Source organism: Pygocentrus nattereri, chromosome 26, assembly GCF_015220715.1.
Source record: "Pygocentrus nattereri isolate fPygNat1 chromosome 26, fPygNat1.pri, whole genome shotgun sequence".
In the NCBI taxonomy this organism is placed as follows: Eukaryota; Metazoa; Chordata; class Actinopteri; order Characiformes; family Serrasalmidae; genus Pygocentrus; species Pygocentrus nattereri.
Window position 1 is genome coordinate 18,291,362 of NC_051236.1, and position 26,831 is coordinate 18,318,192.

General features: G+C 37.8%; 1 protein-coding gene across 4 annotated transcripts in view; it reads left to right on the forward strand.

Moving 5' to 3' along the window:
- col7a1 (collagen, type VII, alpha 1) overlaps window positions 1-26,396 on the forward strand; it is an 81,683-nt gene extending 55,287 nt beyond the window's left edge. The window contains exons 67-121 of one of the 4 annotated variants that reach the window (XM_017719712.2): window positions 294-329; window positions 422-457; window positions 962-1,066; window positions 1,263-1,328; window positions 1,732-1,767; window positions 1,886-1,921; window positions 2,008-2,055; window positions 2,133-2,168; window positions 2,248-2,373; window positions 2,736-2,945; window positions 3,061-3,096; window positions 3,175-3,219; window positions 4,071-4,184; window positions 4,280-4,351; window positions 4,445-4,489; window positions 5,017-5,052; window positions 6,802-6,837; window positions 6,918-6,962; window positions 7,126-7,158; window positions 8,247-8,309; window positions 9,134-9,169; window positions 10,282-10,362; window positions 10,477-10,545; window positions 10,922-10,957; window positions 11,365-11,424; window positions 11,807-11,851; window positions 11,949-11,984; window positions 12,083-12,118; window positions 12,223-12,282; window positions 12,380-12,505; window positions 12,616-12,687; window positions 12,784-12,819; window positions 13,143-13,202; window positions 14,208-14,252; window positions 15,105-15,140; window positions 15,233-15,268; window positions 15,399-15,455; window positions 16,400-16,471; window positions 16,582-16,653; window positions 17,596-17,631; window positions 17,778-17,858; window positions 18,628-18,681; window positions 18,764-18,817; window positions 19,655-19,717; window positions 19,934-19,996; window positions 20,084-20,200; window positions 20,336-20,413; window positions 20,649-20,702; window positions 20,802-20,850; window positions 21,001-21,009; window positions 22,154-22,249; window positions 23,118-23,243; window positions 23,374-23,436; window positions 24,628-24,801; window positions 24,888-26,396. In XM_017719712.2, the coding sequence (XP_017575201.2) occupies window positions 294-329; window positions 422-457; window positions 962-1,066; window positions 1,263-1,328; window positions 1,732-1,767; window positions 1,886-1,921; window positions 2,008-2,055; window positions 2,133-2,168; window positions 2,248-2,373; window positions 2,736-2,945; window positions 3,061-3,096; window positions 3,175-3,219; window positions 4,071-4,184; window positions 4,280-4,351; window positions 4,445-4,489; window positions 5,017-5,052; window positions 6,802-6,837; window positions 6,918-6,962; window positions 7,126-7,158; window positions 8,247-8,309; window positions 9,134-9,169; window positions 10,282-10,362; window positions 10,477-10,545; window positions 10,922-10,957; window positions 11,365-11,424; window positions 11,807-11,851; window positions 11,949-11,984; window positions 12,083-12,118; window positions 12,223-12,282; window positions 12,380-12,505; window positions 12,616-12,687; window positions 12,784-12,819; window positions 13,143-13,202; window positions 14,208-14,252; window positions 15,105-15,140; window positions 15,233-15,268; window positions 15,399-15,455; window positions 16,400-16,471; window positions 16,582-16,653; window positions 17,596-17,631; window positions 17,778-17,858; window positions 18,628-18,681; window positions 18,764-18,817; window positions 19,655-19,717; window positions 19,934-19,996; window positions 20,084-20,200; window positions 20,336-20,413; window positions 20,649-20,702; window positions 20,802-20,850; window positions 21,001-21,009; window positions 22,154-22,249; window positions 23,118-23,243; window positions 23,374-23,436; window positions 24,628-24,791 (3,438 nt within the window). In that variant the 3' untranslated portion in view covers window positions 24,792-24,801; window positions 24,888-26,396. Of the gene's footprint in view, window positions 1-293; window positions 330-421; window positions 458-961; window positions 1,067-1,262; window positions 1,329-1,731; window positions 1,768-1,885; window positions 1,922-2,007; window positions 2,056-2,132; window positions 2,169-2,247; window positions 2,374-2,735; window positions 2,946-3,060; window positions 3,097-3,174; window positions 3,220-4,070; window positions 4,185-4,279; window positions 4,352-4,444; window positions 4,490-5,016; window positions 5,053-5,400; window positions 5,437-6,801; window positions 6,838-6,917; window positions 6,963-7,125; window positions 7,159-8,246; window positions 8,310-9,133; window positions 9,170-10,281; window positions 10,363-10,476; window positions 10,546-10,921; window positions 10,958-11,364; window positions 11,425-11,806; window positions 11,852-11,948; window positions 11,985-12,082; window positions 12,119-12,222; window positions 12,283-12,379; window positions 12,506-12,615; window positions 12,688-12,783; window positions 12,820-13,142; window positions 13,203-14,207; window positions 14,253-15,104; window positions 15,141-15,232; window positions 15,269-15,398; window positions 15,456-16,399; window positions 16,472-16,581; window positions 16,654-17,053; window positions 17,121-17,595; window positions 17,632-17,777; window positions 17,859-18,627; window positions 18,682-18,763; window positions 18,818-19,654; window positions 19,718-19,933; window positions 19,997-20,083; window positions 20,201-20,335; window positions 20,414-20,648; window positions 20,703-20,801; window positions 20,851-21,000; window positions 21,010-22,153; window positions 22,250-23,117; window positions 23,244-23,373; window positions 23,437-24,627; window positions 24,802-24,887 lie in introns of those variants that run through there. The other 3 variants (XM_017719704.2, XM_017719722.2, XR_005129718.1) reach the window with 3 other exon arrangements.
- The last annotated feature ends 435 nt before the right edge of the window (window positions 26,397-26,831 follow it).

Consider the following 26,831-nt stretch of genomic DNA (forward strand, 5'->3'; position numbering starts at 1 on the left):
CAGAAAGGTTATTTCAAAGATGAAGAACAGTGTAGGAAAAGCTTTGTGCTATATATATTTTTTTTGCATTTTAGGTGCTAATATTAGGTGCTCCCTTTTTATGCACACTGTGATAATACTGTAACCAGGTTAAATAGCCTGTATACTAGATGTTGTATGTTGTTTTTGTGCTCACCTCATGAGCTCGTGCAATTGCACATGCTTTTCTCAGAGAGCAGTAGCTATATTTGCTAACTGACCTTGGCACTTTGATTTATATTTATTTGTTATTTTTTTCCTTTGAAAAAATTCAGGGTGAAGATGGTGTCCCAGGGGAAGATGGCAGAAAGGTAAAAATTTCAAAGTAAGACACAGCATTCCTTCTGAATCATACATCATTTTTATATTATTCTGATTGCCTCTTGGCTGTTTTTATCTGCAGGGTGAGAAAGGAGATCCAGGACCCCCAGGAAGAAATGTAACTTTCCTTCAACTCTTCCACATAGTTTATCTGTTAGTCCAGAATGATGAACAGAGACACATAATATTCTAAAATGAGAGAAAGCTGTATAAATTCAAAAATTATCAAAAAATAAAATCAGTAATTTTTTTCTTCTATTCTGTTATTCTCTCTTTGAGTCATTATCTCACTTAGTCTTTTGGCTTTCTTTTCTACTGCTTCACAACAGCAGTCAGTTGATGTTCATCTCACAGCTTTATTTTCATTCAGTGATTATCTAAAGATTTTCTCTTAAGTGTAGCACAATCACTACATTTTCAAACATATCTATACACACAGCCAAATTCCTCTCCTTTAGGAAGAGTTCTGGTGTGTGCGTTGTTGACAGTAGCTGTGTTTGAGACAGCCCACGGGAAGAGCTCTTCACAGATGAGACTATTTGATGTGCAAATTTATGCTCATTAATTAAAAAATGTATTTGTTCCATGCATGCCCCCCTCTCTTGATTCCTCTCTTTGACAGGGTCAAGATGGGCTGAAGGGTGATCGTGGCATTGCAGGATCCACTGGACCAGCAGGACCCCCTGGCTCCCCAGGGGTACCTGGCAATATTGGACCCCCAGGACAGGTGCCTTTGTCTCGTGTCTGCCTGTGTTTCTTTTGGTTTTCGAATGCGTGATCGTACTGGTAGTCCCTCAAGAATTTATTTGATGTGCAAATTTTTGTCCATTAATTATGAAAGCAATTTGTGCTGTGGATTTTCCTGTTGATCTTTCTCTCCCTCTGTCTCTCCCTCTCTGTCTCTATCCTTATCTCACCCACAGGTGATATATATTAAAGGGGCTGAGGTAACAGCAATCCCAGGACCCCAAGGGCCTCCAGGAGCTCCAGTGAGTAACAACAAATATTGCAAATCTTGGTAGATGATAATATTTTGATCTGTTGATATAACAGCTTATTTGAAATGTCCATTAGCGGTACTACCCACAGCCAGTGATGACTGCTGCATTTGAATACATTTGCTTCATGCTTTTCAAAGATGTCTATAGGCTTTCCCCAGCAAACTCAACCTTATATCACAATCTAAATGAATCTATAAACAATAGATATATTTGTATATTTGTAGATATATAAGTCTCTGTTTCCTGCGTGTTTTGAAGTGGTGTCTGGCATTAACTTTTTGTACAGTGGACAAAAATAGTTTAGAAAAAATTACTTCTAGACTATAAGAAAAATAGTTTAGTGGAAATCTTTACATATGTGTTTTCATATTTGTTTTACAATTTCTTTCAGGGAATTCCAGGGGTCTCAGGAGCTGCAGGAGCTCGGGTGAGTTTACAAGCATAAATGTAGTGATGTCATGTAGAATAAAAACCATAACAAGATAATAATTAATCATTTCATTGTTCATTTGTGCTGCTAAATGAATTCATTTTCTTTTTTAAAGGGAGAGAGGGGTCCAGCAGGTGTAAAAGGAGATCAGGTATGTTCTATTAACTTTATTTGTATATCTGTTTTTTAGATTGTTGTATTTATGTTTTTGTTTTTCAATTATACTTTTTGTTTCAGGGAGATCCAGGCGAAGATGGGTCACCTGGGAAGCCAGGAATGCCTGTAGTAAGCCTACACACAGTGGAACACACATGCATGCAAACAGATAGAGAGTTTACTAACATTTTCTTTGTCTCTTTTAGGATGTGAAGAGGGCACTTTCAGATTTCGGCATTGAGGTATTCAGATGTCATCATCATTATTCAGAAATCATGATTAATGATGTTTGTGGTGTTTTAAAACCTCTCTTTTCTGTAGGTCAGAGATTTGAAGACGGTGCTTGACAAAAAGGATATCCTGCTGAAATTAGACATAGAGAAACCAGATAAAGGACAAAAAGGAGATAAAGGAGATACAGGATCCCAAGGCCCTTCTGGTGCTGATGTAAGTGTATGCATGTGTGTAATTGTAGGTCAAATTAAAAGCTTGGCCTTTTTTGCTGGCCTGTGCAGAGAAGAGCAGGTGTAGGGGCTGAATTCTCCTCAGGCACTGTCCATGGTGCTGTCCGTCTGTGGTGCTGAACTGACAACAGGCCATCAGCTGCTCTTGCCTAAAACCCTCCAGCAGCACAGTCTCATTTGCATTGGTCTCTTTCTTCTTTGTTTATTTTTTAGTTTTAACATAGTTATGTTATGGAAATGAGCTTACTAGACTAAAGTTTTATTTTTGAACCTCCCATTTTTCTTCATTTCATATAATCTTTCTCTTTGTGGCTTTTCTTCTGTCATTTTTACTCTCAACGTAAGGGTGCTCGTGGATTTCCTGGTGAGCGAGGGTTAAAAGGTGATAAGGGCGAGCAAGGGCCTTTAGGCCCTCAGGGCCCAACAGGCAGGGCTATAGGAGAAAGGGGCCCGGAGGGCCCCCCTGGACAGGCAGGAGAGCCTGGAAAACCAGGGATACCAGGACTACCAGGACGAGCTGGAGAACTGGGAGAGGTTGGCAGACCTGGAGATAAGGTAGTTGCACAGACACTTTCCAGAAATACGTATTATTACTTTGTTGATTAATGTTAATGACTGTAAATATATGGCTGTATGTTTGGAAAGTTTTAATTTCATCTGCAACTTATAGGGAGAAAGAGGGGAGAAAGGAGACAAAGGAGAATCTGTGAGTATACATCCAACAAGATCTTCACTTCAATCTGTTTATAAAGTAGAACTTGACATTTGACCTCTTTGTCTTTAGGGTAAACCTGGATTAACTGGTGCAGTAGGACCTCCTGGGCCCAAGGTAAAAATAGGGAGTAAAAACAACCTAAAATCACTGGACCCAAACATTTGCATTTGACTGTATACATATATGTTTATGTTTATGTTTCCTGATGCTGAGAAGTAAATCATTTGGACGCATATGTGGTGATAAGCGACTTTTATTCAGGGGAGATCCAGGATCGTAGTCGAGACAGTCCAGTTTCAGATATCCAACAGGAAGTGCACGAGAATCAGACATGACGAAGTCTCAAAATAGACCAACAAATCAACAGTACAAGCAAAGCACATCAAACATTACAAACAACAAAGACTAGCAACAACTAGTGGCAAACACAGGGCTTAAATAATCACAGGGTAAATGAGGGACAGGTGGGAACACAGGTGGAAACAATCAGGGGTGGAGTCATGAAACGAGGAGGCTGGACTAAAAACCAAAACAAAAACACGAGCACATGGACAGGACTGGGAGGGGCCAATCGTGACAACGATATCCAGTTCTGTTTATAATTATTTTTAATAAGGTCTCAGATTTCTGTCAGATTGATCTTTCAAATTTTGTATAATAGCAACATATTTTTAACAAATAAGGTCAAATTCAAGAGCAGTATAGTTTTAACTACATTGAATTTGCATGTTGAACTGGATCATTGAATATTGATTACTTATTTCCTTCTGTTTTAGTCTCAGAGCTTTTTAATTTTTCTGTTAAAATCACTTTATTTTTATCCTGTGTTTAGATTTTTAAACTTATCACCTTTTTGCTCATGTCTAAACAAATTATACTGTAGAAGTTTGTCATATTTCCATATTGAAATATTTACATGTATTGCTCCACTCAGATTTGAGCATTTTCTATATATCTGATTATAGGGCGATTCAGTGATTGAACTCCCTGGTGTGCCCGGTCCACGGGGTCCACCAGGCCCTCAAGGTATTAAAGGAGAGGCTGGTGCACAAGGTCCTCCTGGATCTAAAGGAGAGCGAGTAAGTGTCTTTTGTTTGTATTTGTGAGGCACATCTTTTTTGCACATATTTTTATTTTTAAAGATTAAATTTGTCTGTCATTCCATATTATTTAGGGTGTTGCAGGTGTTCGTGGGGAAAAGGGTGATAGAGGAGAAGCAGGTGAAAAAGGCAGAGATGGCCTCCCTGTAAGTCTGAACTTTGAATGTTTTGGTTTTATGTGCAAATGTGGCTCAGTTTTCAGTGTTGATAGCAAAGTAACAAGGGAATATTGTTTTTAGGGGCTGACAGGAGAACCTGGAAAACCTGGACTGGATGGAAAGTCGGTGAGAAAGTGGTTGCCATGGATACACTGAAAATGTTAAACATATTTGGCTTATTTTAACTGTCTGTACTCTTTATTAATGTTCTTATTGCAAAGATTTATAATACGCTTAGCAGCCATTTAGTATGGAATGTTCACCCTTTAATGATGAAAATATGTGCTGATGTGAATATTGGAATATTCATTATTATTCTAGCCAGAATAATTTCAGGTGACCTGAAAAAGGTGAGTCCTAGAAAGCTTTTTGCTGTCTTGGGAAAATCTTTAAAGGAAAGTGGACTCAGCAGTTTGTACTCTATGGAGTGCTTTATAGAGTTTTTTTTTCTGTCAGCTGTGGAGTTAATATCACATGAAGGCCTGAGCGAAGGCAAGAGAAACAGTACTGAGATGCATCATAATTTTACATTAAAGAAAGATGAGATGGAGAAAGAAGTGAGACAGTGTTTGAAGGTAGGACATTACTGAACTGAGGAGGTGGAGGGGCACTGAGGCTCCACTCACACCTTTATTTATTCCCCTGTGGAGCAGGGTTTCAAGGGGTCAGCCGGTCCACCAGGCCCAACTGTGAGTAACAGTAGCCCAACATGGCAGCCCCCCTCGGGAGAGCCTGGGGATTGGCTGTGAAAGCTACAAAAGCTGCTGGAGCTGTTTCTCTTGGGCTGAGGCTACCTATAGATGAACTGTAGATAGTAACATATGCAGCATTGCTTCTAACAGCTCACATCCCTGTCTTTTCTTTTCCCCAACCTCATATCTGTCTACTCCCACTCCTTTCTTGTCTCCCTTTCTTCTCATTTCTGATTTATCTTTGCCCTTTTACATTTTTTTCTAACTTTTCTAACCATCACTGTCCTTTTCTCTACTATACTTTCTTTTTCTCCACCCCCCATCCCCACCCCCCTCTTTCTTTAGGGCTTGCCGGGGTTCCCAGGAGTGCTGGGCAGACCGGTAGGTTTTTCTGTGGCTGTGACTGTTGGCTGCTATGCTTTTTGATGGGAGTGGGGAGGGTTGATAGTGGGTGACTGGAAGTCTCTCTGTCTGTCTGCTTAAATTCCTGTCCATCTGTTTGTCTTTACATTGTGTTCTGTAAGTGTTGAAGTGTGTGCTTGTGTGTTTGTCTGTTATTTAGCTTTTTACTACAATTGAGTAATGATGACCCATTCCAATATACTGGAATTGACACCAGCAGTAATTTTATTTTTAAATATTTTGGATATTGGCAAGATGTGACTAGTTGATTTTTAAAGCTTTCTTAATACTAATACTTTCTTAAGCATGGATGTTATATAATTGCATAATCATAACAGTTCTTATAGACCTAATAGAACCATGTAATTAAAAAAACTACTACTGCTGGAGCTGAAAGATTGGTCATTTTCATAACAAAATCACAATTTTCAAATTACAGTTGAATTTGTATTGTAGCCAATGTTATCAATGAGGAAATTTAACCTGACAATGCAGAGATTCTGAACAGCCTGTAGATGAGTTACACCAAACACCCATGTACTGTGTACATTATAAAACAACAACTAACCGTCAGTCTGGAAAACTATATTTAGGGTTCAAAATATATATATAAAAATTAGATAGATAGATATAAAATCTATATATATCTATAAAATAGATATTGTGCCCTGCTAATTCAGCACTAGCTTTCACTGTGGTACATTAGTCTTTACTGTATATTTATGTACTTTGTGACTGCAAAATAATTGCCAAAACTGCCAAAATTGACTAAACACTGGTGCTGAATCTGTACAGCTGAGCTCAGATATAAGAATCAGTATCCAGATAGAAAAGTTGGATTGGTGCATCTATACTATTATTTACATCAATAATATATGTGAGTATGCTTATGTTATGGGGTGTGTGTCCGTAACTTCAACTGTACATATGTTAAAAGTAGGGTTGTCACAGCATTTTAACATTTTCTTAAAATGCAAATTGTAAATGGCTTTTAAAGCAATACCTAATCAAATAGTAATCAAAAATACGATGAAAATAATCTTATTGAATTATTGAATGTGATAAATACATTCCAGTGAAACTTATTGTTTTTGGTTATATCACAATGCAGTGCATTTTAATTGGAAAATGTCTATATATTGTACAAATAAGGTAAATACTTTTTTGACAGCCCTAATTAAAAAGCATTTGTATAGTGAAGAGGCACATGTGTAATATATGTGTGTCAGTTCTTACAATGTTGAATATGCACAAGCTTACATGTGTTATTTCATGTGATTGTGTGTGTGGCTGGAAGCTCCTGCTGTGTGTTAGTGTGCTTACTGTAATGTGTACTGCACACAGGGAAATCCTGGAGAACCGGGAATACGAGGACCAACTGTAAGTTTTCACTTTACATGCTCTTATAGTCAGACAAAACATGCAGAGAAGCCTTTTACTAATTATGAGTATCATTACAGGGGCCAATGGGTCCAAATGGACCTCCAGGACCACCTGGTGTGAAGGTCAGTGTGTTACCAAGACATATAGCCAATGATTCTGATAATGTTACAGTGGAGGAATGTTCTGGCTATTCTGTATCGATGAATGCCATTGAATGATCAGGTTTGACTGCAACAATTAAAAGGTTATTGTGTGTGTTTGTGTGTTTATGTGTGAAACCTGTAGGGTGACAACGGGGAGCCAGGTGTAGGAGTTCAGGTAAGTCTTTATTTTGAGTATAATCTTCTATTTAACACCTTAAACCAGGTGCTTACATTTGAGGGCCCTGGACATTTTGTTGTATTTATTTTTCCTCCCGAGGTCCACTTACATTTTTACAGGTCCACTTATATTTTTGACCTCTTTTTATCCCTTAGAATTAAAGAGGCTGCGTTTGTTACTCTGCCTTCAAAACTGACATATTTAAATGACCTCTATTCTGATTGACTGCCCTGAATTGCACCTCATTCAAAAAGCAGTCCAGGCTGAAACACTCCTTATAACTTCAGTGTGAATGGGCAGGGCTGCTGTTGAATGAATAGAAGGATATGTGTAAATGAACATAATGAACAATAAACAGTTCATTCAAAAGAGGCTGTTTTTACAGTATACTTTCCATACATGGACTGAATAGACCGGGGAACTGTGTTTTAAAACTTTGATAATGTTTATTTATTACATCAAACGTGTATTTAAAAAAAAAGAAACGTAGTTTTACATGATATAAGCTTAAATAGCATATATTTAATCATTAAGCCCTTCAATGTCTGTACTTATTGCATCCTAAGGCTTATTATTCAGTAAAGGCAATGACAACCAATGCAAACCGATTGATTCTTAAGTTATTTCATTGAGAAATGGAAGCCAAAACTACTGTAATTTTAAAATAAAAGATTTTGATGCGGTTAAAAAGTACTTGTTAAAAAGTACTACTCACTCTCCAGTATATATGACCTGTTTTGAATTCATTGTTTGTGTCATGTCAGAAAATCCAACCCATTTACATATATACACCTATTCAGCAAACAGCAGTTTAGGCCCATCAATTCCTGCTGAACTGAAGGAGTGTTTCAGAAGGGACTGATTTTTTTTTCTTTTTTTTATGGCAAAATGGAACACAGGGCAGCCAATCAGAAGAGAGATAATTTATCAGTCTTAAAGGCACAGTAAGAAAAACAGCCTGTTTAATTCTAAGGGATAAAAGCTGACTGACTATTTTTGTCACATTTAGTTAAGAACGTCAAACCATTTCACTGGCAAAAACACTAGAGTCTTCTCAGCTTAGCAATGTCTTTTCATTTTTACAGGGCCCGCCAGGACCACAAGGCATCAGAGGATTGCCTGGAATTATAGGCACACCAGGAGCTATTGTAAGATGAAAGCTACAATCAGTTCTAATCCTAATCATAGTGTTTCTAATAGCTTAATCTCCACCTTGATTGCCATTGAATCAATCATCGAAGCGTAAGAGAAGATTTCTGTAAGCTTATGTAGTGGGCTGTTGGTGTTGCATAAAAATAGAAGTTCAAATGAAAAAATGAAATCATATGAGACAGTATAGTCAGTCTGGGCTGTTACTCGTCATTGTGATGCCCTTAGATTTTCACTGAGCATAAGAAATGCAAATAAATTATTAATACAGGCCTCTTTTGAAGTGACAGACTTTGTATTTTGCTTTGTATTTTAAAAAATGGCTACCAGTCATTCTCTTTCATCTAACTAGACAGGAGTCTTAAATGCAGAATATGACCTATGATGTCATATGCTCAAAACATAGCTAAAACTGAAAAGCAAAATGTTTTATCAATTTATTCAAAAATAATTGCTAGTTCAATACCAGTTCTAGACACTTGTATCCATTTCTGTACAATTCAACAGAATCAGATTATATTAAGTTCTGAAGAAAAAAATATACAGAAATAAATAATGAAATTCCTAAACCTGTGGCATACGTGTTCTCATCTGACTCCTGCTAATAACTCATTTCATGCAGAACAGGGAAAGTCAGCCAGCCCATTAGGGCCTAATTAATGTTTATTTTTTGGCATGTGCTAACGGGTAACATTCTTGTCTGAAATTTTCCTCTCATTCCTCTCTATAATTGTATGTTTAATAATAATGACTTCAGAAGGTGAATAACATACAGCATATTCATCCCCTGGAGGTCAAAACTGAATGGTGTTATTTCTTGTAGGGTCCACAAGGACCTCCAGGTCTCCCAGGACAAGTGGTAAGACTTTAGTAATGAAACATCTTACACAACTGTTGGTTTTATCTGATGGCAGAACATGTTTTACCATACCATTATAGTTCCTCTGACCACGCTAAGTAAAAAACAGTGGGCGCAGCGCAGCACTTGTAAGGGAAATATTGTTTAGGCAAAAGAAATTACGTCATCATAAAAAAAATATCATCGCTGTTGAAACATATCCTCTCCAAAATTATATTTTTTGACATTCATCAAGAAATTTTAACATGAGGCAAAAAAAACTGGACTCTTCTTATTATGCAAAAAAAAAAACTGTTGTATGAAAGCAATACAGCAATAAATGTTATCACAAATTATAGCTGTAACAATAAATTATCAAATCATAGCTGTGATTTAATTCATAACAGCACCCTCCAGCTTTTATGTCCTATTACTTAAAAACAGTCATAATGGCAGTTAAGTGAAAGTTATTCCTTTTCAGAATCAAAAAAAGCAAGAAAATTATGGCAGTCCAGTTAATGTTTGAGAATACATAATAACATCTGGAGATTTGTTTCAGATTGAAGGCATCATGAATATTGATGATTACAAACCAATTTTAACTCATCAAGCAGTACCCTCTGGGAAATGTTTTATTGGGAAGAGATCCATTCTGCAGCAAGATAACGACCCCAGGCACCGGCTGAGAAGATCAGCATGTACTTATAAGACAAAGAAGCTGCTGGTGTTCTCAGAACAATGCACTGTCCACCATGGAGTCCAAACGACATCATTATATAGTGTATTTAAGATTACTTGGATTGTGAAAAGTAGAAAATGCACCCAATGTCTGAGACTTTAGAGGTGTGGAAGAAAAACTGAAAGTAAGTCTCTCGAAAAGAAGAGAAGCTGCAATAACGTTAAAGTGTGGAAACACTAGATACTGAAAGATTTAGTATAATGTTTAGTTGTTGAGGCTTCTGTTTGTTTTCTGCCTTTTTCCTGCTAAAAAATTAATAACTTGTACTTAATGGCCATTTTGCCCTCTTGAAATAAAGTAAATAAAAGTGTGGCGTTTTACACAGAACAGTCTAGTTATGTTTGATCACAAAGCATTTGCACTTCAGCTCACTTACATTGATCGTTTTCTACAGGGAGAGGGAGGAAAGCCTGGTGTCCCTGGTAGAGATGGCGTGCCTGGAAAAGAAGGAACACCTGGGTTACCTGGAAAACAGGTAAATGTTCATGTGTTTTTGACATCAGTAAATATGATTGTGTGTATTCTTAGCATTTCGTTTGTTGCCCAAATGTTCATATGTCTGTTTGTCTTTGCACACTCTGTTCTACAGGGAATTCCTGGACCAATGGGTCCTGCAGGATCAAAAGGTGAGCAAGGAGATAGTGGACCACCAGGAAAGGTATGTTTCTAATGCATATGCTTTTTTCTTTTTTGAAAGTTGGGTTTATTGGAATTTCAGTGAAAAGGCCAAAAATAGCCAAAAAGCCACAGTCTTCAGGCTGTACCTATGCAAAGAAATATGACATATAGGACCCAAAGAATAAAGCAGGGAACATTATGAACGCCAGTAACTTAAGGTGTAAAGAAAGTCATCCGCACAATAGTTTGTACAGTTAGGATAAATAATATGAGCACTGTGCTCACATGTGAACATGTAATACGTATGAATGTGTTTAATGCAAGGCACACAAGGCTTATATAATACTAATATTAATAATATGCTGTGATTCTTTGGTCTCCTGCGTTCTCTACTTCCCTCCTGTACTGAAATGCAGTCAGTAGCTGGACCCCCTGGGGTGAAGGGTGAGAGGGTGAGTGATGAACTTGGTTATTTCCTAAAGAACAGCATGTGTTTTTATGAGACTAGGTGACATGAGCAGTGATGCATAGTGGATAATTTGAAGGTTTGGTTTAGTGTACAGGAAGCAAACTACTGCTTTCTACAAAAAGAAAAAATGTAATGTTTTGAAGTACACAGATTACTCTTTCAGTTGACAGATGTTTGTTTCTGCTTCTTTATTTTCTGACGTTAGTGCAGGCCAGAGTGTCATTTGTATTATTTATGACTCCTCTGGAAAATAGATTGGTACCATATCAGGGTTGTGTGTTATCAATTGCAAACAATAGATTATATCTTTTTTCTATTGCTCCCTGTATTACTGTTTGACTGCTTGCAACAGCATTTAAATGTAATCCATATTTTCTCTGAATACTAAAGGGTCTTCCTGGAGAAACATTGGCAGGGATAGTCGGAGAGCGAGGCCTAACTGGTCCACAGGTGATTCTTACTCTTGTGTCATCCTTTTATCTAACTATCCAATTCACCTGTTTCTAAGCACTGATATTTATTCCCTAGTAGTAATCAAAATAAAAGTCATAGTAGATGTATGAAAAAGTCAAAAACTGAAAACTTGTCAAGGTTCTGCAGTAATTATTTTTAGATCATCAGTGCATGACATTTCCCTCTAACACTAACTCAGAGCTAGAAAAAGAAATATGTTTGTACATTTTCTGATACTCCTATAAACATTATTATTGACTAATCCAATAATCTCATTAATTTTCATGCTGCCCAGTGCTCCACTGCTTCCTTCACACATTACATGGTTATTTTCAAATGGTAAATCTTAATCCGATTGATGTCTTCTCTGTGTCCCCAGGGTGTTAAAGGAGACAAGGGACCAGCTGGCATCAAAGGAGACAGAGTGAGTGTGATATGCATGTTTTCAGACCCACCACAGACAACTTACAAACACTAACACCAATCCACTGATAAAACGATGCTGTATGTTTGCCCTGCAGGGCATAATAGGTGATCCCGGGGAGCATGGTGAAAAAGTGAGTGTCTGCAAACAGGGATAAACAACAATGTATCCCATCACCAGCCTGATCTGTACTTTAAAAGTAAATGTCTCTCTTCCACTTTGCTTTTTCAGGGAGACAGAGGACCACCAGGGCCTAAGGGAGGCAAAGTAAATAACTAATTTTGCCTTATAGTTGCTGGCACTATTGCTTGCTGGTTTATTTTGGTGGGATCTTTTCAGAGATGTCAACTTGAAGTTATTTTTGGTTTCAGGGTGAAGGAGGTGTGGGAATGGTTGGCCCACCAGGACAAGCTGGACCTCCAGGCTTAAAGGTTTCAAACACGCACACAAACAGCCAATCCTATTCTTTTTTTACCTCTGAATTTCTGATTTGCTTTAAGTTTGAATGTGATATATGTTTTGGATCAGGGTGATCCTGGCCTTCCAGGACCTCCTGGTCCCCCTGGGCCTCAAGGTATAGCAGGAACCCCAGGACTATCAGGCCATAGAGGGGAAGCAGGTCAGCCAGGGACTCCGGGACCTCCTGGAGAGAGGGTTGGTGATGGCCAATTTTAAAGATATACATGTTGAAAATTATACACTTGAGCATGGATTTTTTTTGTATTGAATCGTGGTGTTGATGTTCATTTTGCTTTGTGTTTAAGGGTTTGCCAGGCATTATAGGCAAACCAGGAAACCCAGGTGGCCATGGTACTGCTGGACCCCCTGGATCACCAGTGAGTAGGAAAGAGATAGAAAGAGACAAAGCGTTTAAAAAACAAAAACAAAAAAGTTTTATCATGATGTCCATGGTGTTTTTCTTTCTTCACTAGGGTAATGCAGGTCTACCAGGGCTTAAGGGTGATAAGGTGAGTGTTTGTGATTTTACTGTTACTGTACATAAATTACATGTACAGCTGTTAAATGTGTTCTGTAGACATGCAGTACCATACAAAATCTTAGGTACCTATCAAATTATTTAAAAGGTGTTTCTGCCTGTAAAAATACCATATCATTAGAATAATTGCAAATAAATCTAAATACAGTAAATGAACAAGAATGTATTTAAGTCATGTGTAATAACTGCATATTGTGTATTGTATATTAAAATTTGTAGTTGTCCTAATGTTAGTGTTTTTTGTGTGTAAGCAAGCCTGTGGTGATAAGAACAATATGTCCCCTTTTTCTTCAGGGTGAAGTTGCTGTAGGAGTACCAGGACAAAGAGGAGAGCGAGGAGATCCAGGACCTCGGGTAAGGCCTCAGACCAAAGTATTGCATATTAGAAGTATATTTATTAGGACCCCCCCCCTCTACTTTGCAGTTATATCTTTCTTGTGCACACTTACAGTGCACAGCACAATACAGTTACTATTCCAAAAGGATAACTATCTGTACCTTGGTGTCTTGAGTGATTATCTGTGACACTATTTTTGACCAATCAATGGCCTGCAAAATTTCTAGCTCCACCCATACATTCCAGTTCTATACATTTTGCACTTTAGCAATAAGGGTAATGAAACCAGTGCAGATACTTTGGTATGGTGCAGGTACTTGGCAGGGGAAATAATGAGAAAATTGGTGATCACAGATTTGAAGCTGCTCTGTGTAATAATGCACTGTCTGATAGAAAAGTACTGTTAGAAACTCTAGTCTGTCTATCCTCTGTCTCTTCATCAGTGGTCAGGTAATGACCACAGAGGCACTCGGCTGGATATTTCTGGGTGATGGTCCACTCTCAACCTAGCAACCTCACGAGTGTATAAAACACTGCTTTACAGCAACACTGTTGTGCCTCATGGCAGCACTACACACAGTTCCATGTCAGTGTCACTGTAATATTTTATCTGACAGTTTTCATAAACATTAACACTTGAAGCATCTGGGGTTTTAAAATGCTGTTTTTCCTGCTCCAACAGACCTGATTAAACCCTTCAGCTAACTAACCATCTTTTAAGCCATTTCTGAGTTGATGTGAGTGTGTTAGAGCAAGAAAAATACTAAACTATGCACAACCAGAAGTACTCAAGGGCCAGTATTGCGAACCACTGGGGTAGATAGTGGCTGATAAATTCTATATGACATCAGATGGCCTAAAGTCTGTAGCTGTGCACCTACACTACTGAGTTTCTCATATTAATAGGTTTTGTTATGTTCTATGTAAAAATATTTTTTTATAATATAATACATATTTTATAAATTAATGTATGTTTCTCAGATAAATAGTTGGACCTAAAGTGGCTTGTCATGCATTTATAGGGAGAAGAAGGACGACCTGGACAAGATGGAGAAAGAGGCGCTCCGGTAATTATACATGTTTCCTATGTGTTTGCAGATGTACATTACATCATCTTCTACTCACATAACTTACCTACTCATCTGTTTCCAAGTTCATGCGGTCCTGGTTTTCTGTGCAGTCAATACAATCTATCCATGTTGTCTCAATAGTTTATCTGCCACCACAGTGTTTGTGTCTGTTGCTGTCTGCTATTAATCCATGGTGACACACAGTGCCCAGAAAGAGGGCTATCAATTGTGTCAATGTCTCTACCAGGATGTTTACAGATAGAGAGTCAGGGTATCATATCTGAATGTGTTCAAGGGAACAGGAGGGGAGGGAAAAGCAGATTCTGAGTCAGAATCGGATGTGTGGGGAGAGTGGTTGTGTTTGTCACACTTTATATTTAGTGCTATGATGTATACCTCTCCCACTCACTGTAATTTCCAGATCATTATGATTCAAGACCTTGTACTGTGTTGTATATCAGGGCTCAAAAATAGACACACACATATATACTAGTGGCAGCCCAGCAGACAGAGAGCTTGACTATGATCCAAGAAATCATGGGTATGATCTCAGCTATTAACGCTGCCGTTCTGTTATCTCCTGCCATTGTTCTCTGGAGCAGGCTATTTAACACCAAATTGCTCCGGGGGTACTTCCTCTGCAGTTGGCATTGGATGATTGCTTTGAACAAAAGCACAAAAAATGATCTAAAATGTACCACACACCAACATAACAAATTATAACATATATTTCTCAGTGCGTAACATACAGATGCAGAATAAATGTAATCATGCAAACTAGTTATAATGCAGCCAAATTGTGTTCGTTTCATGTTGTAATTAATACTGTAATGTACATAATTTCCACAGGGTTTTCCAGGCAGCAAAGGGAGCAGAGGAGACAAGGTGAGTGTAACTGACCATCTCTTTAAGACTCAGATTATTTCTAATGATGTAAGAGATACTAAGCATATCACAAACTTACTTTTGACTAATAGGGGGAGCCAGGTCCTCAAGGAGGCAAAGGAGAGAAGGTAAATGTTTATTTGATTTATAAATGTCTCATAGGTTGTATTTTATAGTATATAGCATGGTATTGTTTGTGATTGACATGTGGGCAGTTACTGTAGTTCCAGATATTGTGTTTCATCTTGAATTTTGCAGGGTGAAACTCTGTTGGTGGGTGGGCCCTCTGGAGAGAAAGGAAATAAAGGAGAAACGGTGAGTCATTTAAAGCTGTGAAATTAATAACATTTACGCAAACAGAATGTGAAGAGAGTATTTACTTGGGTTCTCTTTCATTACTCTTTCAACTTGCCCTTGTCAGTGTCTCATGAGTCATTAGTACACATCACCTGCATCACTTGAAAGGTCATGGACAGGGCAAGGGGAGGATGGAGGAGGATATTTTTGCATGGATGCATGAGTAGATTAAGAGTGTACTTGTCCTTGCACTTATTTTGCATTTTGCACACTTAGTTTCAATCTACAACTAAACAACCAACAATATGAGCTCAATATAAACATTTGCAAGATATACCTTACATACTAGCTAACAAAGCAAAACAACAAAGATAGATCAGCTGTTATTTACAGATGGTTTTCCACATAAAATACATGTAAATATATCAATGTTTAAATACACAAACAGCTTTGTCCACAGTTTACTTTCTGAATAAGAAACAAATCACAATGTCTGTGATGGAGGCAAATTCTGTTCTTGAAGTCTACGGTTATGTTCAGAGCGGTCATCCAGGAAACTTCACTATAGCTGGTAATGTTATAGATTTTCCCTAAATCCTGTGATGGGGAAATGGTGAGGGCAAGAGATGATGATGAAATGGATCTTTAAACCCTTGAAGGCTTAAGATTGGCATTTCCCTGTTTTTACACCTTTGATTGGTTGAATAAATTGAGAGCAGAGTTTATGCATGCTAACTGCTTACATGTGCATGGAATGTTCTGGACATCTCAGAATCAGAGTTTCGTAAGCCTACATAGGTATTATATATGGTATTGTTTGATATTGACTATTGTGTTTTCTTTTGTAGTAATAAAAACATGGGACTGACATTTGGGGTTTCTGATGACTATTTTCTTATGATAATATGAATGTTTGAGGACGTTTTAGGATGTAATAAGTAAGTTTCTTTCATTTTCAACAGGGAGACAGAGGCCCTAAAGGAATACAAGGAGAAAAGGGGCTTAAAGGGCAAGAGGGACCACCAGGGGTACAGGTGAGTTTGTGTATAAATATTCCAAGGAAAGCAGTATGTGTTTGTATCTGTACATATACGTGTGTCTGTGGTTAACAGTGTTGTAGTAAACTTTTTCCTCTTGTTTATAGGGTCTGAGAGGAGAACCTGGTGAGAGAGGCTCTTCTGGGTTCCAGGGTGCTCGTGGTCCAGGAGGACAGAAGGTATTTCTGTGAATATCTCCTACCTCAAACATGAGAAACAGAATTGTCAGATACTACAGAATATACAGTACCATACCACATTTCATTTATTTAATTTGCAGTCAAAATAGCTATTAAATACAAGTTTAGAAAATGACTCCTCAACAGCTGAATATATTTTTTTCAGTATTTAGTGTGTCCATCTTTTGCTTTTGTTCCAGCTTTTGTTCTCAGGAGATTTGCTTTCAGTGTTTCAAAGTTCAGTCTTATAAGTTGGTTGCTTCTCATGATTAAAGTAATCCCAGCCACAATTCACTGATGATGAGGTCTGGGCTCTGAGAATCATTCCCTTAAGAACACCAGCACCTTCTTTGCAAATGTTTTTTCTTTTTTTGTGTTGTTTTTTTTCTCCTTTTCACAGTAACAGCTTTTTGACATCCACACATCCTTTCAGACTCATAGCTCTGAGATGTCTCCTCACAGTGAAGGTCTGGACAGAAACACTTGAGGATTTTTTCAGATCTAAAGCAAGAATGGAGGTTGTTTTTTCTCCTCTCTCAAAGATGAAAGCTTTAAATACTGTTTATCTGATGGGCACAGTTTTGATGGTCTTCCAGGTCTTACAGGTTTTTAGGAGAACCCATATCTTTTTATGACTTTTAAGAATTTTTTTAAATTCCTATTTTAGAAACTCCTGTTTTTCCCTTTCCTTGTGCAAGTGGATTGTCTCATAACTAATCTCCACAGCAATATAACTTGACAAAAAATGCACTTAATGGCTTTTTTTACTTAAATAAAAGAAGGGTGGTCTCTGACTTTTGGGCAGTACTGTGTAGTTTTAACACTACTTGAAACATACCTGTATATGCCACCCTGTTATTGTTCACTTTATTTTTTTTTTTATTTTTGCATTCTAAATTGGGAAAACTGAATGTAATTGAATGTAAATTGATTGGTCTGCAGGGAGAGGCGGGACAGCCAGGAGTTCCAGGAGATGCTGTATGTATTTTTTCTGCATCTTTTCTCAACAGCCATCTTTTCAGATTTCTCTAGCTCTTTGCAGAGCAATAGTGAAGTGCTGTTTTTTGCAGTTCCAAACAAATCTCATTTCTGCCCTAAGCTTGATATGTGTCTGTATTTATCAGGGTACACCTGGAAAAGATGGCCTCCCTGGCATGAGAGGAGAGAAAGGAGAGATTGGTCTAACGGGAATGCGTGGGCCTAAGGTATGTGACTGCTTTTGCATGCATGTGTATTGCTTGTTTGTGTCTGTGTGTGCGTTTCTGTGTGCGTTTGTGTTTATGCAATCATGTTACAATGTGCTGGTGTGTGCCCGTGCCATTATAATTGTCTTTTCTATTAGATCTCAAAGCGCATAAGTTCATCTCTAACCTTGAAAAGCCCTCCATGCCAGATGATAGCACTGCTTATAATTCAGCTACAGTCTGGATCTGACACTACATTGCCTGACACTCACATGAGTATGTGTGTGCGTGTGCAGAGGCACTGATTGGCTGACTGCACTGGGGGCATGAAAAGCATTCACCTGTGTATGAATCACTCCTCGTCGGGGTAGAGAGGCTTAAGTAGAGACCTCTTTCACTGTCCTTTCAATAACAGAGCAACACACACATACAGACGTATACACCTGTACACAGTACTTCAGAACACTTGCCCAGATGGAGCATCACTGATCCATGGGGGGATTGTCAAAGCTCTCAGACTAAAGCACTCAATCTCTTGTCTAGATTCAACCCATTTGCTCAAAGTCACTAACCAGACTTCGATCGAAGTATGCTTGAGGTGTGTGTGTGTGTGTGTGTGCGTGTGTGTGTGTGTGTGTGTGTGTGTGTGAGAGAGAGAGAGAGAGAGATGTATAGTACTCTACTCTTCAGAGACATTTATAGATCTCTTCTGTGAAACTGTCTATACTTTTACTGCTCTCTGTCATGTCATGTGACTGGCAGCTTGAATGACAGTCTCACTGGATTATAGGGAGAACGAGGGTCAAAGGGGACATGTGGACCAAATGGACCAAAAGGAGAAAGGGTAAGTAAAATATAGAAAGAGGTACAGAGAGAAAGTTTTGTTATATGTTTTTCATTCTGAATGATGTGATGTCTGTTCTTAGGGGGATCCTGGAGTTAATGGCAGACCAGGTTTACCTGGGAGAAAAGGAGAGCCGGTACACACACTTACACACACAAAGACACATAATATTTGATCATGTCAGGATACACGGTCTAATACTGTCCTATACATATGACCATTACGCATTATATACAGTACTGTGCAAAGGCCTCAAGCATCTAAACACATTGTTTAAACCTATTTATCTAGACAATAGATGTTTTACTTCTAAAAACACCATACATCATTAAACTAAATGCAAATAAACATAAATATAGTAAAAAAGTCAAATTTGTTTCAAGAAAGTTTGGTTCCCGATGTCTCCCCAACACCCCCAGCAATCGCATAGATTTGTTAAATTACATCAGAAGCACACCTGATTTAATTTCATGAAGTATTGACTGGCCAACAAATATTATTTTGTTTATTGGATAACAAATAAAATAATACTGAGCTGCTACGAGGAGAAGTTTGGAAATACTTAAGCAAACACATTAACATACATAAATCACTGCTTATTATATTAATATTATTTATGACTTTAAAATATTATTTATATTAATATTGTTAATCATATTAATACATTTTATATGTCAGAACAAAACCATTTTTTCAGTTTTTAAAATAATTTGAAAATGCCAGCGTAATTTAAAAATGAGATTTTGAAGTGATTTGTTAGTTAACATAACAGAATGGCAGCTAGAGTTCACCTCTAAGCATGTTGAGCTGCCCAGATGAAAAAGTATTTTATTTCTGTTGTCTCAGTTGTCCTGCGTTGTGTCAGTTTTTCTACAATGTCAGGAAATTTTGTCACAAAAATGTATAAGAACAAACACACACAAATTCTGCAAATGTACTTGTCTCATGCCTGTGTCAATGGACTCTATTACAGGGTGATGTAGGGCCTCCAGGAGCCACAGGAACCCCAGGAAAAGAGGGAATTATTGGACCAAAGGTATGACATTCTTTAGACATTCTTTCAAGTGTGAATATATCGTTTAAAATATTTATCATAAAAGGTTCATAGTGAACAAAGATAAAAGTGTAATTTTACAATGAGAGACACTTGTTTCTTTGGAAGCCCAGAATGTAATGAGACATTGAGTCCAGTGTTAGCAATGCTGATAAAGAGTATGTATGTGCATTAAGCCTTCTGTGTGTTAATGGTCAGGGAGAAAGAGGTTTCGATGGTGTAATGGGACCAAAGGGAACACAAGGAGACAAAGGTGAACGGGTAAGTGTTCAACTACAAGATAACATGGGTAAATTCCCCTAGTGTCGCTTTCCAACTTTCTCTTTCTCTCTATCTCTCCTTCTTCAGGGACCCCCTGGCATCCCTGGCCCCCCAGGTCCCCAAGGTGCAGATGGGCCCCCTGGACTGACGGGCCCTCAGGGGCCTGCTGGAGCTAAAGGCCCAGAGGGACTGCAGGGGCAGAAGGTACTGTGCTCACTGTGTGCTGCTGTTCTGAGGATGATGCTTTGATCTTTATTCTGTTCTTTTTCCATTCATTTGCGTAGGAAAGCAAGCTCCATAGTTAGAAGTAAAAGCTAATATGTGTGAAATACTTTGCAGGGTGAACGTGGTCCTCCAGGTGCTGCGATGGTTGGCCCTCGAGGTATTCCAGGAATCCCAGGAGAACGAGGAGAACAGGTTAGCCTACACACCTCCCTCTCTGCATTATATGGAAACTATATATGCAACATTTTGCAGCACATGTAAATGGCCAGAGATGCCTTTTGTTTAAGGTTTTCGTGTTTGAAATGCATTTAAATTGAAATACAGTTTGTGTTATATGTATTTCACATATACAAATAAAAACATTTTCATGAATTTGTTTTCCAAATGGATCCCTTTCTCACTCGTGTCTCATTCTCGTCTGTGTCAGGGAGAAGTAGGCCTTGATGGAGCTAAAGGAGAGAGAGGAGAGTCAGGCATGATGGTCAGAAAATACACTTTAACACACACATCTCCACCTGTTGTGTACTTTTTCTACTCACTCTTCCGTTTTATCACTCGACCTGTCGCTTATCCTCTTTAGGAGGAAGATATTCGTGCTTTTGTTAGGTCTGAGATGAACCAGCACTGTGGTGAGTGTGTATTTTAATACATGTTGCATCCACAATGTACCATTTTGTATTAACATTGTATTCCTTTCAAGATAATAACAAGTCCCGCCATATATTGCAAACCTTTTTAATTTTATGTTATTCTCTGTTTCTTCATATTCCTCTCTGAAGCCTGTGGAGGTACGTTCAGTGACCATGCACTTTCATTATATCATGACACTACTGCAATTAACATTGGATTACATTCACTCTAATCACTTAGCACAAAAACCATCATGGAACACAGGTTGATTTCTTTCTGCCTTAAAGGTGCAATGTGTGAAAAGGTGTAAAAGGTGCTACAAAATGAGGCACAAAAATTTACAAATATTTTTTTAACACTTCAGAAAGTTTTGCTGATGTAGGTTTTGGAATATTTTAGCAATGTCGACAAAGCACCTTTTGTCTGTTCATCTTTAGCAGTAAAAATTAACTGTTGATACCGGAAATGTTGCAAAAAGCTACAAAGGAAATGCTTTTTATCGTGCCACTTTCAAGAAACACAAGAAAAGGCTACAGCATTACTAAATGGAAAGCACTTGAACAACTTTACATCACATTACAGTTGCAGTGGGAAAAAAAATCTAATAAAATAAACCAATCCAAACAAATGTCCTTATCCTTTGGTCATGGGGCTGTAAGGGAAGCTAAAGGTACACAAGTAGCTATATGAATTACAAATGCACACTTTTCAAACACATTTTTTAAATCAATGAACCAAAACTTTATTTTTAAGAATATGACATATTACATAAATTATTTTTATCACTAAAATTCAGTTTGATGGAAATGTTTTATTTATTACAGTTTATGCAGAAAGCTGATGGAAACATACCTAGTAATATACAACACATTTTGTAAACAATATTTTATGTTACATACAATATTATGTTACCAAAGCCGGTACACTGAGCATGTATCAACTTTCCCAGCATTGTGTTTGTATGTACAGTTTATTTGCAATAATAAGACAGGAAAATATTATCTATTGCACCTTTTAATGAGTTTGTTTCAGTTTAATAAATGTGTCTGCAGATAACAAATAAAACAACATATCTGGCTGTCACTCTGCTACGGGTCCAGTTGCTTCACCTAAAGTTTGTTGTTTGTGTAACTTAGTATGTTTGATTATGCTGTTGGGACTTAATGCATGTTCTACTGAATGTGGAGTTTGAGAGTGCATGTCACCGGGCTGTGACGTGTGTCAGTAAGTGTGTAGGAGTATGTGTTCACTGATGGGTTTAGCTGGCCTGTGTGTGTGATTTTCTTGTGGGCGTGTTGTCAGGTGTTGGAGAAATTCAGGCCCATACGTCAGTGCAGTCTTTCCGAGGTCGCTCCTCCACGTCCCCTGAGCACTCGCTAGGCCGAGGGGACGAGGAGGGTGAGTCTTTTTGTCCATCATTCCCTCATCTTTCTGTCCATCCTCTTCATGTTATTCTTCTCTCTTCTGTGTAGTTAACGTCTTGCTGATATATGTCCTGTGATTACTGTGCTAGCTTTGTACTCCCTTATGCCTCTGTAAGTAATTAACAGCCATGAGACATGTTAAATAAGATGTTTGTATTTAACATTCTCCAGTCACATACTCATTCAATTAAAGGAATACTCAAATTTACATGATTTTCCACTTGCGTGCTATTCGCTTTGTATTTTATGTTCATACATGTGTAGTTTTGTACCAGAGCTACAAGGCGAATCATGATAACAGGAGACTGCAAGGTTCAGCATTTAATAAAGCAAATAAAACAAATATATCACTTTCTGTGTAGTTATAGTTCCACAATTAAAAATCTATTCATGATCAAAATCTTCAGCATGTTCCAAAAATGCCAGCAGCTCTTCAGTTTTTCAGTCTCATGTCTACATATGTTACATAATAGTTTCAAAGTAATTACTGAGTATTAAGTCTTACAGCTAATAACTGAATTCTGAATGAAGTCTTTTGTTCACAGGATTAAAAATAATATAATCATTCAGAATCCTGCCAATCATCTACATTTTTATATAGCCCCTGTCTATATTGGGGACTATTTTAGGTCTGGTACAAACCTGCAGAAGCCATGTATGAACTGCAGACTTCATCTTGTTATATCAGCCATGCCTGAATGAAAAAATCATGTATGTTTGATTTCTGGTCAAACAATTCCTTTAATGCTTTAAGGATTTCAGATTTTAAAAACTCTCTACAAATACATTTCCAATCAGTTATGAATATTTATTTTTGTGTGTATGGTGTATGTGTTTTTCAGGTCATGAATTACGTGTCGTGGTTAACACAAATGACCCCGACTATGAGCATATTTACTCCATAGAGAGCTATGATGACCCCATGGAAGAAATTGTTGACCTTACCCCTCCAGTCAACGAGAGCCAAGGTACGACAATCCTTATACAAAAATATAAGATTGTGTGCATGGTGTGTGTGAACAGAAGAGTTTGCAAATTAGTGTATTACTATGTGAACTCACACATACATAGAATGACATAATATGAATATTTTGGCAGGTAAGGCCACCAGAGTTGTTGAGTTAAATGCAGTGAGAGAGAAAAGAGAGATTAAAGGTGAAGGTAAGCTGACCTTTGTTGTGTTACGGTTCTTGAAGGGTCGTACACTGGAGCATGAACGCACTAAGCATGTTATGGGTTTGCTGGGAACTGATGCTTTACTGATGTCCTCATTAACTATTATAGAATGCGTGGAAAATAAGCTACAGCAGTAATTATGAACTACATTAGAAGTGATGACATACAAAGGCTTTTGCCTTTATGGTTCACACACAGTGCAACTATAATTTATAAGTGCTAGCTACAAGGAACTGGCAAAATAATGGATACATTTTGGCAAAATGAGGGATGCACATGATATGAAAGCAGGTGAATGTGTGCATGGGTGGCTGGTAGAGGCTTTGATGTGCAGGCATCTCTCCTCAGCATCTGTTCACTGTAATTTCAGCCTTAGGTTTCAGTCTTAAAACTGAATGTGAGTAAGGAAGAAAATTGCTGTAGTACTCGTAGCAGATGTCATTCCAGTTTTCAACATAAGAACCATAAAAATGTTGCAACAATGTTGATATCTTTTAGTTTTTTCATGCTTTTGTCATCCAGTTTTCATGCTGTACATTTGTGCTTTGATTTCTGTAAAGCATGTGCATGCACTCTGCAACTGTGTTTTTTGTGTACTTCTGATAAACGAGTTCAAGCCACTGTAATTTGAAAACGTGCTTTTTTTTAAACAGATCTCATTAACAGTGGGCCTAGGGGTGGGAAATATATTTTTATCATGCTAGAGGTCACTTCATGTCACAATAGGTTTTGCACAGTATGCTTTTGTGTTGTGGATATTATCAGTACTTATAGAACAATGAAAAATGTCATGTTTCATTTGAAAGAGAACATAATTAGATTGTTTTGTAGTTTATTTTCACATGTTGTCCAACTGGTTCTTTTTGTTGTTCTAACTTATCAAACTTCAGAAAGGCTGAACATTGATGCACAATGTGTATCGTGAAAATGCCTTGAAGCATCATAGTATTTTACCCTCCTCTAAGTAAGCCTGATTCTTAATGCAGAGTAACAACTACATACTAACATCAATAAATCATCAGGAGATGTGAATACTGCATTTCAGAAGTCTGATATATACCATATATCCCCAAATACTGAAGTTATTAAAGCATGACTGTTTCTCTGTCCTCCTCTCTCTGAGCCTACTATCAGCTTATGCTGTGCATTTCTGTTGTTTGTTCGTGTGCACGTTAGATCTGTGTTTATTGCCACTGGATGAGGGTGAATGTTCCAGATATACGCTGCGCTGGTACTTTAATTCTCAGGTGGGCGTCTGTAGACCCTTTATCTACAGTGGCTGTGGAGGAAATGGCAACCGCTACACACACAAAGAGGAGTGTGAACAACACTGCCTATGACAGAGAGAAGGTACAAACGAAACCTGATAAACAGATTTCAGAACATAAAAAGAAAGCACACATCCATGTGTAATTCCTATCTGATCTGTGTTACAGCTGCTGTTGGTTTGAATGGTGGACAATAAAGCCGGGATTACAAACTCTCCAGCACAGAATCAGTGTTCAGTATTCTCATCATATTCTTCTGATGCTTCTGAATTGGTATGTCCATCTTTGGCTGGACAGTCTGTGTCATATTTATTATTGTGTGTATCAAGAAGCTGTTACATAACTTCAAACCATCCTATATCACATTCTAAGTGTATCATTGCCATTTTTTAGACACAATGAGCTAAAATATATAGACACATTTTTTTCCAAACCATATGTTTATTGCAGGAAATCTTTGGACTAGTGCATAAAATTAGCGGAACTGTGGTCATGTGTTCTTAATACATGGAAAAGTGTTCTCAAGCTACATAGACAATTCAATTTTATCCAGGTAAAAGTATGGTACCCTGTAAAGGACTTGCTTAAAAGTATCATTATGAATTGTAAGTTGTGTGTGACATTTAGGGCCAATATGTGTGTTTACACAAAGCCAACTTTTGCCAGTTATATATACCACTAATATAAATCCAGGCACTTAATGGAAACAGGGCAAAGCTCTGTTAGAAATGTCTTAATTGTTATCCATGACAGTTTGTGATTTTGCTACTCAAGGGCTAAGAGATGTGACATTAAGTAGGATCAATAAATCATAACTGTCTATTGACCTGCTTTTTGGTGCACTGCTGAACAGTAGTTCTCAATTTGGTTCTCAGGGCACCACAGAAGGTCCTCATTTAGATCGATCTAATTGTGGATCGTGTATAGGGCCCTGAGAACCAGCTTGAGAAACACTGCTGTAGAATATGCTAGAATGTTGCATGTGTAAATCACTATCAGCACCTTCCTGACTGTCTGGATGTGGAGCCAGTTTCCTCTTATATCACAAGAAAAGCAGGCACCCCATCACTGTCTGGTAACAGCTACAAGCTCTAAGTGGCATTTGATGGAGCAATTAGTTTCACCCCATGGAGTGTTACACCTGTATTTGTCTATCTAATACAAAATCTCAAAGACTGCAACAACAGATATTATCATTGTATCAGATGTATAACATTTAGATCTACATTCACAAAAGAGCTCCATGATTAGATTTTTTTTTGCATTAACTGGCACTAACTGCCTAAAATAACCTGTCTGAGTGCATATATTATTTATATCTGTTTATAACTGTGGTTTTGGTTTCTGTTGGTATGGCCAAAAAATGTTCATACATCTTTTGCTGCAACTATATGTTTTGTCAGAAGCAAAGGTCAGCCTGCTTACATGTGTAGAATCATGACTGCCATTTCTCAGCTGCTATTTTTAGTACACAATCAGTCTCTGCTGTGTAGGGCAGCACTGTAAATAGAGATTTGTATTTTTTCAGCTTGGAGCCTAAAAGGAACATTTCTTAAATGATCACTGCATGTTTACCTTTAAAAAGAATGGTGCTATTTTTCAGACATATTTATAATGTGTGTTTGACGATGTCCTTTTGTATTTAATAAATGATGATTAAACATTTCAGTTTGTCTACCTGGTCTGGACTCATGAATACATGGCTTGGGATTTTTTTCTAGTTCAGATTCTACTAATAAACCTAAGTTATGTCAAGCAGATTACGATCTCATCAGATACATGCATGTGTTAATTCACTAAATTACTTTAAACTCTTTAATGACAATGACAATGTGAAGGGAGTCAGCTGCCAGCGACCAAACAACCCCACTGACTGCAATACCATGTGTGGGTGTTTTTGTGTGTGATGCACACATCAGCATTCAGTCAACATGTATTTACTGTATCAGTTAGAATTCCTGCTTACGTAATCTGACTCAAGTCCTATTTAAAAGGCAGCAGCCCACTGTAGACAGAAATTGCACACTGTATTAGCTCTATTGTTTTCAATCTCTGTCTCTTTCTTATTTATTAAATTATTTGTTATGTGCCTGCCCCATTTATACATTATGC